Source organism: Fusarium oxysporum, chromosome 7 (assembly GCF_000149955.1).
Source record: "Fusarium oxysporum f. sp. lycopersici 4287 chromosome 7, whole genome shotgun sequence".
Lineage (NCBI taxonomy): Eukaryota > Fungi > Ascomycota > Sordariomycetes > Hypocreales > Nectriaceae > Fusarium > Fusarium oxysporum.
This window is the reverse complement of record NC_030992.1, coordinates 4,215,536-4,235,355: the sequence shown is the minus strand read 5'-3', so window position 1 is coordinate 4,235,355 and position 19,820 is coordinate 4,215,536. Positions and strand designations below refer to the sequence as shown.

The following is a 19,820-nucleotide window of genomic DNA, read 5'->3' as shown; positions in this document are numbered from 1 at the left end:
AATGTAGATAATGGGTGCACGTTGGCAGTATTTCAGTGTATCTAAAATTGATCAGCCACCAATATTTCATGAGCATGAAGTCATGGCAGTCCACACGCAGATTACTCTCCACGCTCAGGTAAAACGTCACTATTTGTACAAGACCTGTGCCATATCGGGTGGTATTAACAACATAAATGATTGCATACAATCGCCAGCAGCCCATGTCCACAGTTGGCTTTGGCGGAAGAGAATGAAAGATTGACATAATCACAATACAGTAACCGGTACAGACATAAAGATGGACATAAGGAACTCAGTGTCTATTGGCTATTTACACCTTCCAGGCCCCTTTGAAATAACCAACTATGACTGAGATCAACTGCGGACTCGGTGCACTCGACTTATGGAAAGTTGGGGACCATTTGTCTGCCCTACTCGTTTCCCACTCTCGCTCCTCACTGTCTTGATGCTGGCATTGCCTTCTGAAGTACTCAAGTAACTTTCTTGGTGGGTTTGCCTTGGGATCAGTATCAGACCCCTCAAGTCTTTTGAGCCAGTCCGAAGGTGGAACAGCCTGGAAGGCCAGACCATTCTGGGCTAGCAGTGGGAGTAAGTCTTTTGTCCACCTGAGAGTATGAGGATTCACTATGTTGAAGACAGATGTCTCGTTTGCTACTATAGCATCGCTTGATCCAATCTCGATAACAATCTGTGCCACATCGTCGACAGGTAACCATCGGACTCGCTCTTGCAAAGTCGGCAGTGCTCCAATTATTTGAGCTGATCTTATCATCAATGGCACCGCTTCAGATGTATTCCAGATGCCATTGATAGTATCGCCAACAATCTGACCAATTCTAACGATCGCTACTGGAAGACCAGCTTCAGCCGCAGCTTTGGCACAGATTTGCTCTGCGACACACTTAGAGCGCGAGTATCCAGTCCGGTTGGCTTCTGCAAGGGACTTTGGTAGGCGCTCAGGGATGGTGTCCTCTGATGTACTCATGATAGTGCCGATGGAGCTGAACATGATGAAACGCGCGGCAGCTAAACCAGAGTCGGCCAAACAGAGATCGAGCAGATGGCGAACGCCTGCAACACATGACTTCTCGAATGTGCTTAGACGTTGGTTGAAGTTGACAGTCCATCCACAGTGATAGACTATATCGACGTCTCTCGCGATAGATCGAAAGGTGTCCTTCCCGAGACCCAAGTATTGGTCAGAAAGATCAGCCGCCAAGCAAGTAATCTTCCGCGGCAGCTCTTCTGGAAAGTTTGATCTCAGGTTTCTCTCTTCCAACGACTTCTCGACACGTTCTTGAGCATTCGCGTTAGATGATGCCCTTACGAGGCAGTAGACTGTCTGGACAGATGAAGAAAGGGCCAGCTTTGCCAGTAGATGTGCTCCGAGTGAGCCAGTCGCTCCAGTCAAGACCTGCTGCAGAGTAAGTAGTTGTAACATAATCCAGCACAAGTTTGACTTTACTTACGATGTTTTGGCTCAAAGTGCGTGCACTGCGTGGTTCTCTTCTTTGGCCGCCGAAGTTTGCATATCGCTGTAACATATTTGCCGCATCTTGTTCGTCCTTGGCGTCAAGACTGCTAGCCTCTGCACCGGAGCTAACCCTGGATATCTCCTGGGCTAGCGAAGCAATTGTGGGAAAGTCAAATACCACGTTGATGCCGAGTTTGTTTACTCCGAGGTCGACGTGCTTCATTATTGCGCTGCGAAGCTGCATTGCGCGCAAAGAGTCCAAACCAAAGGTTGAGAAGTCTTGGTCGTGACCTGGTTCCGCCTCAGGAGACAGTTGTAAGACACTTACGAGTTGCTTTGACAAAAACTTCAATATCTCATCTTTCGTGTACTGTCTCGTTTCGACAGCCGCATCCTGTTTTTCGTAAATGGCCTGAATTTGCTGTTCATAGGCCTTAAGGAACTTGCTTCGTATGATGGTACCTTTTTCCGTCCGGGGAGCAACTGAGTTTCTGGGCAAAAGAAGAATCATATCCTCAGTGATTCTTCCATACATCGGTAACGAAGTCTGAGCCTTGTCGATGGTGCGCCTCAGTAAAAGCCTTAACTCATCCTTAGTCAGATGATCTGTTACCTCGGAAGGAATCACAGCGATACCAGCAGCTGGCTTTCCTGTCCCAAAGATGATGCATCCATCTATGAGCGGGGAGCTTGATATTTCGCTCTCGACAGAGATTGGATTGAACTTTTCACCATTCTCAAGCACCAAGATATCGTCCAATCTTCCTATGTACTTGAATGCACCAGGAATGGTTAGGTGCTTGGTGAACAAGTCCTTTGTTCTCCATGAACCGTCGTCCTGGTTCGAATCTGCCAGCATCGACCATGCCTTGGGGCATATCAGCTCATACGTGTCAGATCCCTGGTGTTCAAACCGGAGAAGGTCGCCATCCTCCTCAGGGACTCGTAACCAGCTCCATTCGTGGTCTTCAGCCGGGCGCAACGAAGTCAGGAGTGTTCCGGTCTCTGATCTTGGGGCCATGTCAGTAATAGAACAACAATTGACAAGCAAAGGGATGAGACTAACGATCCATAGACGCTCACCAACCGAACCCCTTGTCTTACCAATTTGGTACCCAGATCCTCTGGCATAGGTGATCCACCAGTCGTGATGACACTGAAGCCACGCAGAAAGCGCATACCCTCTTCTGACTCTGCTAGCAGCTTGATAGTGAAGGGCACAGCAGAGAACAACCCAAACATTCGATCTCGTGTAACTTGCAATAGATGGCTGGTTGTAATGGGGAGTTTTGCGTAAAGCTGAATCGTCTTTTGGCTTATGAAGCAACGAAAGAAGCTGCTCATTCCGAATGCATGATACAGTGGTACAGTTGTAAGAGTGTCGAGTCCAAGGCTACCGAGATTTGCCGTGTAGCGACGCAGTGCAGCTCCGTTGGGAACAGATACCAGCTTGGGAAGACCTGTTGAGCCACTTGAGTGGAGGATCCATACAGCCGTGTTTCTCTCTGCTTCTATATCGAGGGCTGCTGTCAGATTGGTATTCTGCCTGCCCTCTGTGCTGCGGGTTGGCATGCCTTGGTCGATTGGCGCAACAGCCTCGGCCGCAACATCCAGAGAATCACCATTTACATATTCTGCCAGAGATTGCTGGCCTTGTTGAACCAGCAGCAACGCTGCGTTTGAGGGTCTTAAAAGTCCAACACAGCTCTCGAGAGGCAATCTTGGAGATAGAAACAAAGTAGTATGGCCAAGCTTGGCTATAGCGAGTGCAGTAATGAGATACTCAAAGTCTCCAATACCGCATAACGCAACAACTTTGGGCTTCTGGTGAGATGAGGTCCGAGGTTGCAAGTCGTATTTCTCAGAATAGACACATGCAACTTGGAAAGCAAAGTCATCGATTTGCTTGGACGTGTATGACTGAGAATGTTGATCACCTGTAGGCGACTCGATAACTGCCACATGATCCTTGTTGCGCTCGGCATTTAGCCGGACAAGCTCGTCAATTGTCCTTGCATCCAGGGCCATACTGTCCGTGTTGGGGTTGTATTAAAAATTCAATTGAAGTTGTGCAGCGCTTTCGTTCACTTATAACAGTTATGTGATCTTGAAGGCAGTCCAGGGTACATAAATGTCTTGGTAGATACCTCATTAGGATGCTTGGTGAGTTCACATATGAAATTCATATAATACCCACAATAGACAATAGGAAACTCTTTCCGTCATTTTCTCGGCTTGCAATCTCTTTTCCGGTTCTCAGTGACACTAGGCATATTTAGGTTAACTCAATATCAAGGTTCCGGTCAAACGGAATGATATCCCGATTCCGCATAACGCGGGGTTGCTTGGGAATAGAATGGCAATATGGGGGAGTTGGCCAGGATAAGAATCCGGGGTAGAGTCTGTTGATGATTTAGACTAAGGTAAAGGATATCGATGTCCATCCAATGAAAATGACTCTTAGTGTGAAGTCATAGCAATTCAACTGGCGGAATTGGTTCGTAATGGCGTGAATGATGTGGGAATACCGGATTTACACATAAACTGGCCGATCCTCCTCAATCGTGCACAAACGGGCTTCCTATCCCTGTCGTACTTCTGCCCGAGAAGAAAGACTCAGCCTACCTCTTTTATCACTACCATAAGCCTTTCACCATGACGTCCTCCACGGAGAAGCACGCAGAAGATGCTGCCAGTGAACAGGTCGAATATGCTGTCGGGTCCGTGGAAGCCACCGCCATGAATAACCTCAGTGATCGGGTTCGTAAGATCCGACGCAAGGTAGACATGCGACTGTGCATCATCATCGCCGTCTTATACACCGTTTGTCAGATAGATCGTCAGAATCTGGCCTATGCGTGAGTTGAGTCACAGCTGATGTAGATGTTGGCACTGATGAATATAGCGTCGTTGCAGGAATGGGTGAAGATATCGACCTCGGCGGTATGAACTACGTAAGCTCCCTTCATGTTCAAAGCCTCGCAAAGACACGTTTAATGAGTTTATGTCTAGTCAATCATCGTCCTCCTCTTCTTCCCAACCTATACTCTTTTCCAACCCATCATGACGGTTATGGCTCGCAAGATTGGCCCGCGCTGGTTCTTGTCCGGGATCTGCGTTGCTTGGGGTATCGTTATGCTTGCCTTTGGTTTCGCTCATCGCTGGCAGGACCTTGCTGGTCTCAGAATACTATTGGGTCTGCTAGAGGCGGGGTTCTTCCCAAGCTCCGTCTTTCTCATCAGCACCTGGTATGTCCGGCATGAAGTCGCCATCAGAATCGCCTTCTTCTACCTGTTTGGAAATGTCTTTGGCGGTTTTGGAGGTGTTCTTGCTTATGGAGTGAGTATCCTCAACCCCCCTACGGCCAACCTCTCCAATGCTATGATACTAATGCTCTTCTAGCTTCAACAAATGGACGGACTTGCAGGTTATGAAGGCTGGCGCTGGATCTTCATTATGGAGGGTGTCGTCACGGCTTTGCTTGGGTTCGTCGGATATATCTTCATCGTCGACTTTCCAGAGAACGCCCGCCAAACAAAGCGCTTTCTGACCGCTGAAGAGGTTGATATTATGGTCAGTCGCATTGATGCGGACAGAGGCGATGCCCATTCTACTGAATTCTCCCTCCGACCCTACCTTGAGAATGCCCTTGACTGGAAAGTATGGATCTTGGCAATCAACTTCGGTCTGACATCCATGGTTATCTATGCTGTCGCTTATTTCCTGCCCATTGTCTTAAGAGATGGGCTTGGGTTCTCAGTGGTGGAGGCTCAAACCCTGAATGCTCCGGTAAGTTTCAAGCCAATGCTTTCTCATCCATTGCCCAGGCTAATGCTCCTAAGTGCTATGTATTCGGCGGCATACTTGGACTGACAGAGAGTTGGTTATCGGATAAGTACAAGCTTCGAGGGCCTTTCATCATGCTCAACTCTATCCTTGAGATCATCGGCCTTTCCTTTCTAGGTTTTCATCATGACAACGTAGTGCGCTACATCGGTGCCTACTTTGTGGTTGGTGGTGATAACGCGTGTTTACCACTTACACTGACATACCAATCTAATAATATTGTTGGCCAGTGGCGTCGTGCCTTTTGTTCTGCACTGATTGTTGGAATGGGTGGTATCGGTGGCATTATTGCCAGCCTTGTCTTTCGAGGGCAAGATAAGCCCGGCTATAGGTAAGTCTGATCTATATACCACTACTTACCTGGCTGCCCCAGACTGACGCTTCTTTATAGACCTGGACTTTACGCCTGTTTGACCGCTGCCAGTCTCACTTTCATCTCTGTAGGCTTGACTACTGTTGTCTTTCGACGTAAGAATCAGCTTCAGAGGCAAGGAAAGCTTGTTATTGAGAACACGGATGGTTTCACTTACACGTTGTGAGTAGCCAGGTCGCAGAGATACTTATATAGTAGTGTTGAGACTTAATTGAATATTTGAGCATTGTGGTGGCTGTAATTTCTATCGCTTATTACGTCGTGTCGCGCATCTGGCTTAACCTTGAGTTATCACAATAAGACTTTACATGCTCAGGGTTGCTGTTTTACACCACCCAATATTTACTTTAAGTTTTATCTATGTGGCAAGGTACAGATCTCTCCAAGCCCAGCTTCGCTTTGCAGTTTTGCCTCTAGGTACCTTTCTGTGACGACTTGCCAAGAAAATGTACAAGTCATACAGTTGCACCGATATGCAGACGGCCAAGGCCTGAGTTTACAGTTTTTATAATCAAGGCAGATATTATCTCAGCAGCCAAAAAATGCAGGTCTAAAGCTTCTTGATCGAGGAATTACAGACAAAACAAGATAGATAGCCCAAGATAACTTTTTAACTTAGTCTGTTGACATTTTCTACTGGTATATACTCCCTGCATGTATTAATAAAGGCCGAGTTGAAAGAGCTGGACTTTCCAATACCACATAACCCACTACTTATTCATCAAACCCCTGCGCAATCGCAGCCTTCAAGACTGCATCGTTTCGCGGCTTGAAGGTGACACGATACTTTCTCGGGGTGCTCACAAGACTAGTCAAGTCTTCAACCCCAGTCAACGGGTTAGTGTCGATCTCATCTCTTGTAGAGAGTTCAAAGCTAGCTATCATGCGCATGAAGGTGAGATATAGCTCGCGGTTTGCTAGCAGTGAGCCTGCACACATGCGGTATCCCACTCCAAAGGTGAACATGGGATGGTCAGGATGCTCTAGCCAGCGCTCGGGACGGAATATCTCGGGGTCCTCCCAGAGCTCGTCATCTAAACATGTTAGTCTACGCGGCAGCATCAGCAAGAAAGGCCATAACATACCCATATTGCATGCCCAGGAGTTTAGAAACACTACTGTTCCTTTTGGTATAAACTTTCCCTCGTAGTAGAAGTCTTTGTTAGTTGCCCGAGGCAGGGATAAGCGAAGAACTGTAAAGTACCTGTGTTTGGACGTTAGAGCTACATCTCATTATATTAGGCGAGACGTTTACTTGCCTCAAACTTTCCCGCACAAGGGCGCGAACATAGTCACACTTCTGGTCATCGTTAGGATCGCATAGAGGAGACTTGGAGCCATGCAAATCTGTGATGGCCTTGTATGCCTTGTCCTGGATCTCTGGGTGCGTTGCGAGGTAGGCAATAGCCCAGGTAGTCACCGTTGAGAAAGTCTCGAATCCACCGGACAGCATAGTAAGGCTGATAGACATCATCTCCACGTCGTTGAGCTTGGCCTCTCGGTCTAGCATGATATTTGCCTGGATGCAAGGCTTGTGAGTCCCCTTGCTTACCCGCTCCTCAAGATCGCGGTTCAGCATGCCCAGGTATGCATCTCGGCGATTACGATACTCGGCAGCCTTTTTGTGCCCAAACGAGAAGGGGTTCAAGCGAAGGAGTGGGATATAGTCTTGCAAGTTGTCCGTGGTGCTTCGGAATCGGCTGATCTCGACTTCAACGTGGGTGATCTCTCTAAGCAGGTCACTGTCAGAACTGGGCATGCGTGTTCCCCAGTTCAACGTCAAAGCCAGAGAGAGACTCAGCCGCTGAACCAGGGGTAGCGGATCTACCTCGGTCTTTCCAGCCTTTCCGAACTTGTAGGCCTCGGCAATAAAGTCTTTGGTCTCGAGATCCAGATGGGGGATGTAGGTTTCAACCGCGGGCCTGTTGAGGGCAGATGCAGCTCCTTTTCTCCTTCGCTTGAGAGATTCGCTGTATGGAGCTGTACCAATTGTGGTACCCGCGGTGTTGGAAACAAGCTAGATTACGATTAGCCGAGGATACGATGTAATAGCGCGTTACGGCATAATACCTTATGGAATGTGTAGAATTCGGGACGCGAAGCAGTGGCTGATGAGTTTGTTCCAAAGACTGTTCTCGCAGCGGAGGCACTATTGACCAAGAGAATGGGGACGTTGCCAAGTTGGATCTGGTATACTGGTCCATATGTCTTTGCCCACTTTCGGTACTTCTCTGCCGCGTTTGACCGCAGTTGATGGAGATTTCCTACTATGGGGAGTCTCTTCGGTCCATCGAAGGCGGCTAACCTAGCGCTCCTCGCCACGTACTCGTTGACGATAATGTAAGCAAGGAACGACACGAGAACACTCGTCACCGCGGTCTGGTAGGGTCTCGTGACAGCCTCGTTAGAGAGGGCCTTGAATAGTTCGGCGATAAGCATTTTGTCAAGAGATAATGGAGGATGAGGCAGTAGCAAAAATGCCACCTTGGTGATTGAACGGAGTATATTATACCATGTCTGGAGTATAAGAACCCCGGACTTTTAGAAACAATTACACCAGAATGACGGAACCCAAATATGGGGTAAGCATAAAACGCTGCTCTTTGCTTGGATATCCGAAGGCGGACCTCGGGTTCCCCTGGCTGTGTCAAGATTCCATGCTTTGTTATTAGCTTTTGGTGTTGTCATCCTCTGAGCGGAAAGGCGGGACGATCGTGGCGTGCGGAAGTGGTTCGGAAAGTGGTTCCGCCACGCAGATCAAGCCTGTAAAGACCCAAGCCTCACTCTTCCCATGTGAATTTTGGATTTTAGATGCGGAGACAACGGATAAATAAGTCCTTGGTCGGCAGAACTCGTAACCATCCCCGCGTTATTTAGAGTAAGCTATGCCTGGGAGGTATTGGTGAGCGGAAACTTTTTCCGGACCCTACACTTTCCGCAGTGGAGTCATCCAATAGCATCATGCTGGCATTGAGACAACACCAATCTTATCATGATAATTACTAGTAGACAGATTCTTTCGTGGTCCATTGACGAGTATCTCAATCCCATGCAATTATGTGTACCACTGATATCCCCGTAACTCAAACAGCTGCACGAGTCCAGAACCCTGGAGCGGAAGCTCGATTTGTCATTCAGAACGAGCAGGCTGTTCCTCAGATAACAGAAAGCCAAATCCTTGTGAAACTGGTAGTCACTGGTTTATGGTAAGTATCCATCCATGATATGACTGGCATTGAAGGACAGTAACTCAAGTCGCCAGTCACTCTGACCTCAATCGCGTTTATGACACGTTGCCATTGATCTCAGAGATAGTTGGCCATGAGGGAGTTGGTATAGTGGTGAAAGGTATGATCTGATCGCCCAGATATCTGTTTCGGACATTTACTTGATATTATTTTAGCTGGGTCTGCAGCCACCTCCCATATTTTGTTTGTTTGTTTGTTTGTTTGTTTGTTTGTTTGTATATTTTTCGTCTGGGTGGCTGTAACGAAGCCAGATCTCCTACTGGAGCAAAAGACGTGCTGAGCTAGCTAGGTACAGGGAAACCCCGCTTCCTTCACCATCCAGCATACCAATGGCACAAAAGGTGCTGTATTTCTCAAGCCCGTCACCCGTCAGCGGGTTCGGGGGCAATCTACTGTCGAGCTTTTTCCACCGACCAGAATTCTCTCACGCATCACTACATCTGCTGACGCAGTCCACAATCTCCAGTAACCAAGTTGTAGCTCGTAGTCGACTGTCGTGGCGGCAGGGAAAAACCTTGGGAAGGAATCAGAGGCCGGCGGTGCGGCTTGCCTTCAAAGGGGAAAAACCCATCGCAATCGGCGTCGTTGATCGGGAGGATGTCGCTACCGATGCCACGGGCACCGTCCTCCGATATCTAAGGCGTTCTGGTTCTGAGGTGCCGCCATTAGATCCGACAAAGGTGTTGTCAGAGAAGGTGAACTCTCCAAAATTCCTTCTCTGAAAACTGCTGTTAGGGAGCCGATGGCGTCCCCGCAGTATTGTGTGGCCGAGTAGCCCGTAGAAAATCCCGCTCCTAACAGTGCACTAACAGTGCGTGCCAAGAAAGAATTTTTACAGGGGAGAGTTAGCCACCTCCCATATGATCAATAAGAGAGTCGGACTAGGGTAAGGAACAAATAACGCTTTTCTGATATTATCCTGACTTATCTGTCCAGATGGTTAAGTCGCCCTTGCATGGAGTGCGAGATTTGCGACGTTGAGTATACATCGTGCCCCAAGCAACAAAACCTGGGCAGGGTAAATGCCACTTACACCATGTATCTCGGGCTTCACTCACAACATTATAGGATCTTGCTGGCACTTTCCAACGTAAGGAGAAGATACCACATATATCGTACTTTATATCTAATATTATGTCTAGAGTACATAGCCGTTGACGCTGACTTCGTTCATCCACTGCCTGACAATTTGCCGAGTGAGATCGCTGCACCTCTACTCTGTGGTAAGATAGACGGTTCATAAAAGCCATACATATATAAGAGCACTAATTCGGTATTTGGTAGCTGGTATCTCTATGTACTCTGCTATCAGGAAATGCGATTTGCAGACTGGCAACTGGCTGTTGATCCCTGGTGCAGGTGGTGGACTGGGACATCTGTGCGTTTTGCTTGCCACTGTTCATATTATAATCGGTCACTGCTGATTCTCGCTGTCTAGTGGAGTGCAGATTGCAATAGCTCAAGGCTACCGAGTCATTGCGGTCGATACGTATATCACCCCTTGGCTTATCTATAGCATTGGCAGACATGGCTGATGACCCTTGAACAGTGGCGAAGATAAGAGGAGGATTTGTCTCGAGTTTGGGGCTGTTCACTTTATCGACTACTTGGCCGAAGATGTATGCCATCCTCATCCTTTGTTGTTGGCAGCAACAAGCTCGAGAAATACTGACCATATCGCAGGTGTCAGGAGAAGTCACAAGACTCACATCTCTAGGCGTCCACGGTGTTATCTGCACAGCAGGATCCATCGCTGCCTATCAGCAAGCAGCTCAATGCGTACGGAACGCAGGGACCATAGTTTGTATTGGCGTCAACCCGCAAAATCTCCCTATTTCTCCACTAGACATGGTTCGCCGAGGTAAGTAAAACTCTCTTGACTTTATACCACTGACAACACAACTGGAGCTGATGATCTGCTAGGCCTTAGGCTTATTGGGAGTGCTGTCGGCACGCTTCCTGAAATGCAAGAGCTTTTTCAACTTGCAGCTCGGGGAGAAGTGAAGCCACTTATTACGCTGGTTCCGTTCGACCAGATTGACGCAATGGCAAAGAAACTTGAGAAAGGACAAGTGAACGGGAGAATCGTGATGGAAATGCCACAGTAGACATCGGAATACATAACTAGTTAGTTTTGTGAATATGGACGCCACTGTCTCGCTTGAGTTAGCCTGAGATATAGGACCAACAGCCATTATCATCCTCCATAACTACCTAGTGTACCCCGCACTTAGTCATCCAATTCCGAATATTCTCTTTAAGAAATCGAAAATCCCCGGAATTGTCTTCCATTTCCGCTACCGCCATTCATCGTACCATTTCACCAAGACATTACCAAATTTCAACATGTCGACCGTTCAGACCCCACCTAACCAGCAGACAGGGTCAGTAGCAATAAACAATGACGGTGAGGTTTTAGAGGAGGCCGCAGGTGTTGGGCCAGTCAGCAACGATAATAATGATCAAGCTGATGCCACCCAAGTTCAGACTTCTTCTCAGGGTAACAATAACGCGTCAAGAGGATCACGCCCACATAAACCCAAGTCCAAACGGGGCAAGTACATCTCCAAGGCTTGGTAAGACTGTTCTTATTCTGTCGAATATCAGCATTGGTCGTCTCCGACTAACCTTTGATCAAGCAATGAGTGTAAGAGACGTAAAAGCAAATGCAACGGGCAGCATCCGTGCGCGCGATGTGTCCAGCATTCGCTCAACTGTAAGATAACTTGTAAAGCATGAATACTTCACAATCTCTGACGTAACTACAGGCATTTATGCACCCTCAACTTCGACAAGCCAGTCAGCTTCGTATGTCTTCGTCTTCATCCGCAGCCATGCACAGCATGTCTTAACGCTGACAAATCAGCTCGGCCAAGGTTATTAGGTCGCTAAGTCAACAGGTTGCCCAGCTCCAAGACAACCTTCAGGAGCTACGAAAGGACCGTCGAAGCAGCGTTGTAACAGCTGTAAGCCCTGGAGAAGGGCCAGAGTCTGCATCACAGACACCCTTGAGGCAACCACTTTCTCGTCATGCACTGTCGACAACAGCCCAGGAGGATCCAGCTGATCTGGCGATACATGCACACGCAACACCTCCAACTATCACGCCGTCGTCGACCGGACAGCCACGTCAGCCCGCTGTCAACTATACCTTCAATCTGGAGCTTGCCCGTCAGCATCTTCGAGCCCAAGGCTCCAGAGCTGGGGGCTCTGAGTCTTCTGACCCTGCCAACCCATCTGAACCCGTTCAAAATGGAGCCCTCATAGCACCAGACTCTTGGAACTTCACCAAGTCAACAATTGATCCCCTGTGGCTCATCGACAAACAGGAAGCGTTGCGACTATGTCATGTTTATGAAGAGGAAATCGGAAACTCTTATCCTTTCTTGACACTGTCAGGTCTGGTCGAAAACGTACATAAGCTTTATGACGCCATGGAGGCTGGTTCACGATCTGGTTTTGCGTTTGTTTCACTTCCTGGACCACCACTTATTACTGCTGACGAAATTGACATCCTGCGACTGGCTCTGTCATCAGCAATGACCATTGAAACAAGTGGCTCAAGCGGACTTGGCAAAGCTTTATTTGTCAAAGCACAGGAAAGGATGTCGAGTAAGATTTGGGAGTCCCCTTCACTTGACTCGATATACCTTTTCACCTTGATGGAAAGTTAGCCTGCCATTCTTTTTCTCGCCATACTAACTATCATCTAGGCCATTCATTCATTTCTCTCCGGTGACGATCTGCAAGCATGGAGACTTATCGGGATTCCTGCGCGTTCATGTCTGGAACTTGGGCTACATCAAGCAACCACGTACACTACCATGTTCGAGGAGCCATTGGAAAGAAAAATGGCCATCAGACTCTTCTGGAGTGTGCATACACTAGACAGGAGATGGAGTTTTGGTGCTGGACTTCCGTTTATAATCCAAAGCAATGACATTGATTCAAACATCCCGTGGCCAGTGAGTCCAACTCGACATCAAATCACACTGGACACTACGAACTCCTTTGCTAACCGTCTCAGGATGACGAGGTTCCTTATCTTCACGCCATGGTAGCGTACAATCGAATCGGTGCTAAAGTTTGGGCGACGCTCTATAACGCTGGTAGCACAGCTTCCAATGTCCCCAGAGATGAGATTGAGTTCCTTCACTACAGTGTGGAGCGCTGGTACAAAGAAATACCCCTAATATTGAAACTACCCGAAGATGGAGCGCCTGCTCTGGGTCGAGGTCATCATCGTCTGCAGATTCTTCTGTATTTGAGAGCCTGCCAGATGAAGATCCTTCTGCATCAGTCCGCACTGCATGCTATCCCTCGACCTGCAAGAGATACGTCGCAAGTCCAGATGTTGGTTAGCATTGCCAAGGACATGATTCAGAAGCTTCATCATCTCAATCAAACAACAGATATCTACCAAACACAGCAAGTGTGTTTTAACCATTTCCTGATATCTGCTCTTGGTGTTATCTTCCTGGCTGTTGCTCTCGAACCTGCTGTATATCGAGATACCGTACGACACGAGTTCAACACAGCTCTCGATCTGGTTCGGGGTTTCAGCAAGAGATCATATGTCTCAAGGCGTCTGTGGAAAATGATACGCGGGTTACAGCAAGCAGGCGTTCGACTGGGCATCTCAGCACCGCATCAAGAGGGACGTACGGCTCAGGCTACGCCCCAGGCCACTCCAGGTCAGATAGGCCGTGTGCCCAGTCCTCTTATACTTGCTACTCCGAATCCATCAAGGGAGTCACCCCAAGCAAGTGAGGCTTGGCTTAATAACGGCATCATGGCTGATAGGGCAGGTGGTTTTGGCATTCTCGATGGGATGGAGATGACTGTGAGCCTTGATGATTTCCTTACTGCTGCTGAGAATGATAATGGACTATGGGGGACTTCTATAAGTCCTGGGGCAAGCTATCCGTCAGTGCAAGGTACATTGAACCCAAGTATAGACCTTGCAAAATTGGATTTTAGCCAGATGTTAGATAGCTTCTTGTGAAAGAAATCGCAAATGGAATTTTCATCCCCATGAGGCAAATAGTAGTGTCAATTGCGTGTATCTAACGCTCAATTTGCTTTAGAGTGAGAGACAAATACCGCCAATTGTGTAATATTAAACGGGAAACGCCAACTGCAACGGTTGGCAGTTATCTCCATTGCGACGTATCGCAAACATGACAGTTACACCGTAACTCAAGTATCTATCAATGCCTAACTATGAAGAACCAGAGTTATCAGCACACGACCAGGCCGCTGAACCTCCAGATACTTTGTATGAGGCTATAATGTCAACCACGGAAGCATACGTCCCAGCAATAGTTAGAAATGTCCCCAAGACGATGATGGTGACGCTCCAGAGCACTCCGATGGACCAAGTGATTGAGCGGTCTTGCTTCCCACGCTTCCAGTTATCGTAGAGCCACATGCATCCCATAGGCTGGAATGAGAGTGATGTGGCAAGCAATGCCCCAATAAGAGAAACGAGCCCACCAAAGATGGGAATACCGCTGGCTATCACATATGCAACAACTGTGATACCGAAGGTACACCCTATCCAAGAAGCCCAATGGGTGAAGGTATTGGCCGCGAGATGCTTGGAGCCTCGCAAGACACGCACGAAGACATGTTTGCTCGCCAGCTAGAACATCCGCAGTATTAGTAACATCCCACAGACATATTCTAAGTAAGCACTCACATGGCAAGTCAACATAGTCGTGACTATCAGCCCAGGAAGGGCAATTCCATAGCTGACTCTCTTGATCAAGACACCTGCAGATCCGAGAGCTGGCGAAGCAACATACGAGCCACAGAAATAGTATACCACACAGCCGATTGCGATATAGCAAGCACTGACGACTGTTTGGCACAAGATCAGAGATCTCGTATAGTGTCTAGGATCCCTCATTTCTGCAGCAATACTGAAAAAGGCCGGGGTGCCTGCATAGGTAAATATCAACGCACAGATGGCGGACATGGCGTTTGTGAAGCTTGGCTTTTTGAACAGCTCGTAGTCCGATACCCATACTGCATCTTTAGGTGCAGCTGCAGGTCGATCTTGTATACCCACGGCGATTGTAAGGACGATGACTATGTTTGAGAGTTTAGCATGGTATTCCCAAGGCAAGGGGGAGGTCTTGAACTAACCAGAAGTGATGACACAGATCAATCCCAGCCAAGCGAGCCAACTTAGCTTCCCAAGTGTTCGGATACTGGCAAAGATGAAGCCAGTAACAGCTGCAACGGCGACAAAGACAGCAGTGCAAGTTGCGTGGTTAGAAACCGCATTGAAGCCAATTGACACACTGAGCATTGCCGATCCGCAGACGAATGTCCAGTCTACACCACCAAGCATCAGTCATAGTCCAACCAATCTCGTGTTCAAACATGATTGGGCTTTGACTTACAGAGACCAAAGGCAAAGCCAAAGATTTCCTGGCCAGCACGACCAAACATCAGACCACCCGCATCGTCAATACCGTAGACTTCACGATGCCTAAGCTTGAAAGTGCCGACTATGTAATCTGACCAGGTCGTAATTGCAGCTACAACGCAAAGGCAGATGAGACCAGGGATCATTCCCAGCGTGTCAAACACTGACGGGATGGACAAGATTCCAAGGCCAAGCTGCGTCTTCATCATCAGGCCAGCTGTGCCCACCCAACCGACCTAGACATAAACAATTAACAACATGGATTATCAGTAGGCAGAGTAGACTCACATTGCGGTAATTTGGGCCATCATTGGTGAGTCTTCCGAAAACAGCATCATGAGCATGACCAGGATCATCATGAACTTCACCAGCAAATACCTGACCCTCCTGGTCATCAACCTTCTCGGTACCAAGCATAGTAGCAATTGATCAGATAATCGAGCTCGTGTTCACCTTCCGAATATTGAGAAACAAAGGAAAGTAACCCCGAGATCTGCATTTTGTCACGATGTGAAATTTTCTCCATTTCATGAGTATTACCTCCGATTCTAACCGCCAAGACCATGGAAGCGGAGCATGTTTACGATATAAGTCATACAATTATGCTTTATTGGAGTTTTGTAGTGTAATTTCTTCTCGTAGCCCCAGAGTGAATTCCACTTGGTTAAGAAATTGTGCCCGATACCGGATGTTGGAGAATGGTGGGCGGGAGTTTGATTGGTTGGGTTAGTGACTCTAGTGGGTTATCAATCTGATCTAAACTCAATTGGAGATCTTATTCGCTTAGTGCAAGGGGCAGAATTTGTTGACTTTGTCATGCATTTCAACACAGTGATGTTATAAACATCGAGAAAAGATCAAATGAAAACGCTTGTCACTCTTATTCTGAGTAAATGCTGTAGCGATACTTGCTCCAGGTTGACAAAGTTTGGCCAATCAGATCAACCGACCCCAGTGGCCGAGCGCAGAGAAGCAGACGAAATCACAGCTCTATCGAGAATGCAATGTTGAAAACGTATATGGAATGGATTACAGGAGGCAAATAATGTTAAATCCTGCACAGGACAGGATATACAGCTCATCATTCTGTTCTCTGGCTTAGCTAAAGCAGCAGAGCTGTTGCTGATTATTCTTCGCGTTATCTCGATTATCTCGCTTGTGATCTGGCCCTTAACCGAGAATGGAGAGGCTTTGAAACTTTCGGATGTTTTGTTCCACAGACCTATCAGCAATCACTCTATGGATCCACCAGAGGCTGAAACTCATAGACCTCGGTTATGAACCCAATGCTTAACGAGAGTTCAAGAGATATCTGTCAGGGGCTGGATTTAAGTCAAGATAAAATAGAAGTTGCTGTATTATAGTCTGAATGATATATATATCTTGCGATTTGGCCTTAGAAATTAGACATCGTCTGCTGAGTCTGCTCTAACTAGAGACTTGCTGACGGTAATTCGACAAGTTCCTTACAAAATACATTAAGTCAACCCTGTACAAGAAGTTTATCAATAGTAAAAGACACATGCTTATTAAAACGAATACAGAGCTCGTGATGATTTATGAAAGATCTGAGCATACTTCTTTGTTTATCTTTATCACAATTGAGATGCAAGACTTGAGGAGAGGAGCATACTGCAGGTCAGTTCAGGGTAGGCATCTCGACACGCGTGAATGGAGTCGGCCCGATTCCCCTGGACCAATGACAGCACGTTTTCCAAGGGAGATCGCGAGCATTGATTGTGCATGCGACATCCTGTCTCTTAACGCTGGATGGCATTCGACCTGCCAACTTGATCTAGATGGATTGCCACGTGTTGGTCATAGTTTGCAGCTATCATGATCGGCCGATGAACCGAACAGGAGTATAACCAATCGAGACTAACAAACCGTAGCTAAGCTTCAATGGACAATTCTTTACAGGCGTCTAGACGTTGCAATAGTGTTTCAACAGAGCCATCATTCGTCATTTTCGACCCCGGCAGATGAATCGCGGGGAAATCTGAACCGTCTCTCTGGATCTAGACCATTCAACGGACTTCTCTACCACGGACTTCTCACCGTCAGTCCCTCATCACGAGTCACGAAAACGCAAAGCCTAACTGAATTGAACGTTGGACCACGAAACGCAACGGGCGTTTTCGCGTCGAGCTATGCGGGAATTGGCCGAGCGAAAATCCCTGTTTTTGGAGATGGAGACGTTGAGATTGGCTGGTCTGTTCGAGAGCATTCTGATCCACTTTATTAGCATGAGAGATTGCCATAACCTTGTTTCTCGTTGGTCAATCATGTGCGAGAGTACCCCACCCCCAGATTGGACTCGCCGTTGCGGAGAAATTGGGCCACGAGAAAATTACGTACTGGGACTGGGAGACATTTCTCCAAGATTCTGTGGTGCCATTTGGCGGTGAATCGGGCCATGAACTGAGAGAAAACTGGGAATGACCTTGGAGAAATACAGACAGAGAATATTCTACTCATTCAGGTAAGCAGACATAAAGAGTCTGCAGTCTCTTGGTGCCCAGACCTGAGCACCCAAGCCGACGATTGCCATCCTCCCCCCATCTTTCATGTGCAAGCTAATACCATTCAGGCATCTGTCCCGCACTCTCAAGGCTAGGCAAACTTCTTAGCCCGTCTCTCCCTCCGGAAACCTGGCCGATCACCTCTCCATCTTTTCCCCCCAGCATTTAATAGAAATATTGGGGCGGTTGCCCATTCTCCATCTTTCCCCAGATCACACTTCCCCGCATCTCTCTCTCTCATATCACTTTTTTCTTGTTGTTTTCGGTCCCGGCCTTTGTTGAATCATGTCGGACGAAAAGGTCTCGGCTGCTGCCCCAGAGGCTCATCTCGATGCTTCGGATCCTAGCAAGACTCATCCTGATGTTATCGACCATGCGCGCTCTGCGGCCCAGAAGGAACAGAAGATGACCCTCATGCAGGGCATCAAGCTGTATCCCAAGGCTGTCGCGTGGAGTATTCTCATCTCGACTTGCATTGTCATGGAAGGATTCGATATTGTCCTTGTCAACAACTTCTGTGAGTTGCGCCTCACAATATCGCGCGACTTGGACTGACAATTATTGTTTAGATGCTTTCCCTCAGTGGAACAAGAAGTACGGCCAACTCCAGCCTGATGGAACATATCAGGTGTCAGCAGCATGGCAAGCCGGCTTGAGTAATGTATGAGCCGTCAAAGGTCACTCAATTGACAAAGCTAACCGTCACAGGGTGCCAACGTCGGTTCCATCATCGGTCTCTTCCTCAACGGTTGGCTCTCAGAGCGCTTCGGTTATCGATACACCATTATCGGCTGCCTCATCTGGCTCTCAGCCTGCATCACCCTCTTCTTCACCGCCCAGAACGTCCAGATGCTCCTCGCCGCCGAGATCCTCTGCGGTCTGCCATGGGGTATCTTCCAGACCATCTGTGTCACCTACGCCTCCGAAGTCTGCCCCATCGCCCTCCGAGGTTATCTCACCACATACGTCAACTTCTGCTGGGGTCTCGGACAGGAAATCGGCATTGGAATCTTGCGATCTATGATCGGCCGAACTGATCAGTGGGCTTACAGAATCCCTTATGGTCTGCAGTGGATCTGGCCTCTGCCTTTGATCGTGGGCTTGTGGCTTGCTCCCGAGTCTCCTTGGTGGCTTGTCCGCAAGGGCCGTGTTGCTGATGCTAAGAAGAGTCTTCTCCGACTTACGAGCCTTAACCGTGAGACCGATTTCGATGCTGATGAGACTGTTGCTATGATGGTTCATACAACTGCTCTCGAGGAGAAGCTGACAGAAGGAAGCTCTTATATCGATTGTCTCAAGGGTGTCAACCGTCGCCGAACAGAAATCGTCTGTATGGTTTGGGCCATGCAGAATCTCAGCGGTAACTCCTTTTCTAACTACTCGACCTACTTCCTCGAGCAAGCCGGTATGTCTGCCGAGCACGCCTACTCCTTTGCTCTTGGCCAATATGCGATCAACATGATTGGTGTCTTCGGTGCATGGGGTCTGATGTCTATTGGAATTGGTCGCCGAACTCTTTATCTTTACGGATTGTGCGGTCTCTGCACTGTTTTGTGCATTCTTGGCTTCCTTGGACTTGTCCCTGAGGCTGATCGCCAGAAGGGTGCTCTCGCCACCGGAAGTCTGATGATCGGCTGGGCTGTTGTTTACCAGCTCACCGTCGGCTCCGTGGCCTACTCCCTTGTCTCTGAGCTTCCTTCTCGACGACTTCAGATCAAGACCGTCGCTCTTGGACGTATCTTCTAAGAGTCTGACTCACAAACTACAAAAGTACGCGCAGCTAACCTATTCGGCGCCATTGTGGGTATTGTCAAGGCTATTCTGGCTCCTTACATGCTCAACCCCACCGCTTGGATCTGGAGTCACTACGGCGGTTTTCGTCTGGGAAGTCTTGAGTCAGTGCCTCACTGGGATCCCC

General features: G+C 48.1%; 7 protein-coding genes across 7 annotated transcripts in view; 4 read left to right on the top strand and 3 right to left on the bottom strand.

Moving 5' to 3' along the window:
* Positions 1-313: 313 nt before the first annotated feature.
* FOXG_10785 (uncharacterized protein) lies at positions 314-3,505 on the bottom strand (the record flags this gene model as incomplete). The annotated part of the gene is made up of 4 exons (XM_018390264.1): positions 314-1,420; positions 1,473-1,715; positions 1,806-2,487; positions 2,565-3,505. 4 exons carry the CDS (start codon positions 3,503-3,505, stop codon positions 314-316), a joined length of 2,973 nt encoding a protein of 990 aa, XP_018248679.1.
* Positions 3,506-4,132: 627 nt separating this feature from the next.
* On the top strand, positions 4,133-5,862 carry FOXG_10784 (uncharacterized protein; the record flags this gene model as incomplete). The annotated part of the gene is made up of 6 exons (XM_018390263.1): positions 4,133-4,335; positions 4,383-4,431; positions 4,490-4,816; positions 4,880-5,266; positions 5,305-5,654; positions 5,715-5,862. The coding sequence occupies 6 exons, from the start codon at positions 4,133-4,135 to the stop codon at positions 5,860-5,862; spliced, it is 1,464 nt and encodes a 487-aa protein (XP_018248678.1).
* A 548-nt stretch (positions 5,863-6,410) lies between these two features.
* Positions 6,411-8,210, bottom strand: FOXG_10783 (3-hydroxyphenylacetate 6-hydroxylase; the record flags this gene model as incomplete). Its single annotated transcript, XM_018390262.1, has 4 exons — positions 7,767-8,210; positions 6,963-7,713; positions 6,782-6,919; positions 6,411-6,730 (listed from the first exon to the last, which is right to left on the bottom strand). Exons 1-4 carry the CDS (start codon positions 8,133-8,135, stop codon positions 6,411-6,413), a joined length of 1,578 nt encoding a protein of 525 aa, XP_018248677.1. The 5' UTR covers positions 8,136-8,210.
* A 543-nt stretch (positions 8,211-8,753) lies between these two features.
* On the top strand, positions 8,754-11,052 carry FOXG_10782 (uncharacterized protein; the record flags this gene model as incomplete). The annotated part of the gene is made up of 11 exons (XM_018390261.1): positions 8,754-8,902; positions 8,959-9,044; positions 9,788-9,830; positions 9,881-9,962; positions 10,013-10,034; positions 10,087-10,167; positions 10,229-10,322; positions 10,383-10,433; positions 10,494-10,563; positions 10,628-10,805; positions 10,868-11,052. 11 exons carry the CDS (start codon positions 8,754-8,756, stop codon positions 11,050-11,052), a joined length of 1,041 nt encoding a protein of 346 aa, XP_018248676.1.
* A 238-nt stretch (positions 11,053-11,290) lies between these two features.
* FOXG_20371 (uncharacterized protein) lies at positions 11,291-13,986 on the top strand (the record flags this gene model as incomplete). Its single annotated transcript, XM_018400652.1, has 6 exons — positions 11,291-11,520; positions 11,584-11,660; positions 11,713-11,752; positions 11,811-12,531; positions 12,658-12,909; positions 12,972-13,986. 6 exons carry the CDS (start codon positions 11,291-11,293, stop codon positions 13,947-13,949), a joined length of 2,298 nt encoding a protein of 765 aa, XP_018248675.1. The 3' UTR covers positions 13,950-13,986.
* FOXG_10779 (uncharacterized protein) lies at positions 13,983-15,897 on the bottom strand. The gene is made up of 5 exons (XM_018390260.1): positions 15,669-15,897; positions 15,355-15,616; positions 15,095-15,286; positions 14,646-15,037; positions 13,983-14,588 (listed from the first exon to the last, which is right to left on the bottom strand). The coding sequence occupies exons 1-5, from the start codon at positions 15,795-15,797 to the stop codon at positions 14,166-14,168; spliced, it is 1,398 nt and encodes a 465-aa protein (XP_018248674.1). The 5' UTR covers positions 15,798-15,897; the 3' UTR covers positions 13,983-14,165.
* A 2,145-nt stretch (positions 15,898-18,042) lies between these two features.
* The window catches only part of FOXG_10778 (MFS transporter, SP family, general alpha glucoside:H+ symporter), a gene marked incomplete at its 3' end in the record, with an annotated part of 2,191 nt that continues 413 nt past the window's right edge, over positions 18,043-19,820 (top strand). The window contains exons 1-4 of the mRNA XM_018390259.1: positions 18,043-18,419; positions 18,472-18,563; positions 18,611-19,637; positions 19,683-19,820. Of these exons, the coding sequence (XP_018248673.1) occupies positions 18,188-18,419; positions 18,472-18,563; positions 18,611-19,637; positions 19,683-19,820 (1,489 nt within the window). The 5' untranslated portion in view covers positions 18,043-18,187. The remainder of the gene's footprint in view (positions 18,420-18,471; positions 18,564-18,610; positions 19,638-19,682) is intronic.

Coding starts and splice junctions, on each gene's coding strand:
- FOXG_10779 (XM_018390260.1), bottom strand. CDS start 15,797: ATGCTTGGTACCGAGAAGGTTGATGACCAGGAGGGTCAGGTATTTGCT. Junction 15,617..15,668: donor ATGGCCCAAATTACCGCAAT/GTGAGTCTACTC, acceptor GTTTATGTCTAG/GTCGGTTGGGTGGGCACAGC. Junction 14,589..14,645: donor CGACTATGTTGACTTGCCAT/GTGAGTGCTTAC, acceptor CGGATGTTCTAG/CTGGCGAGCAAACATGTCTT.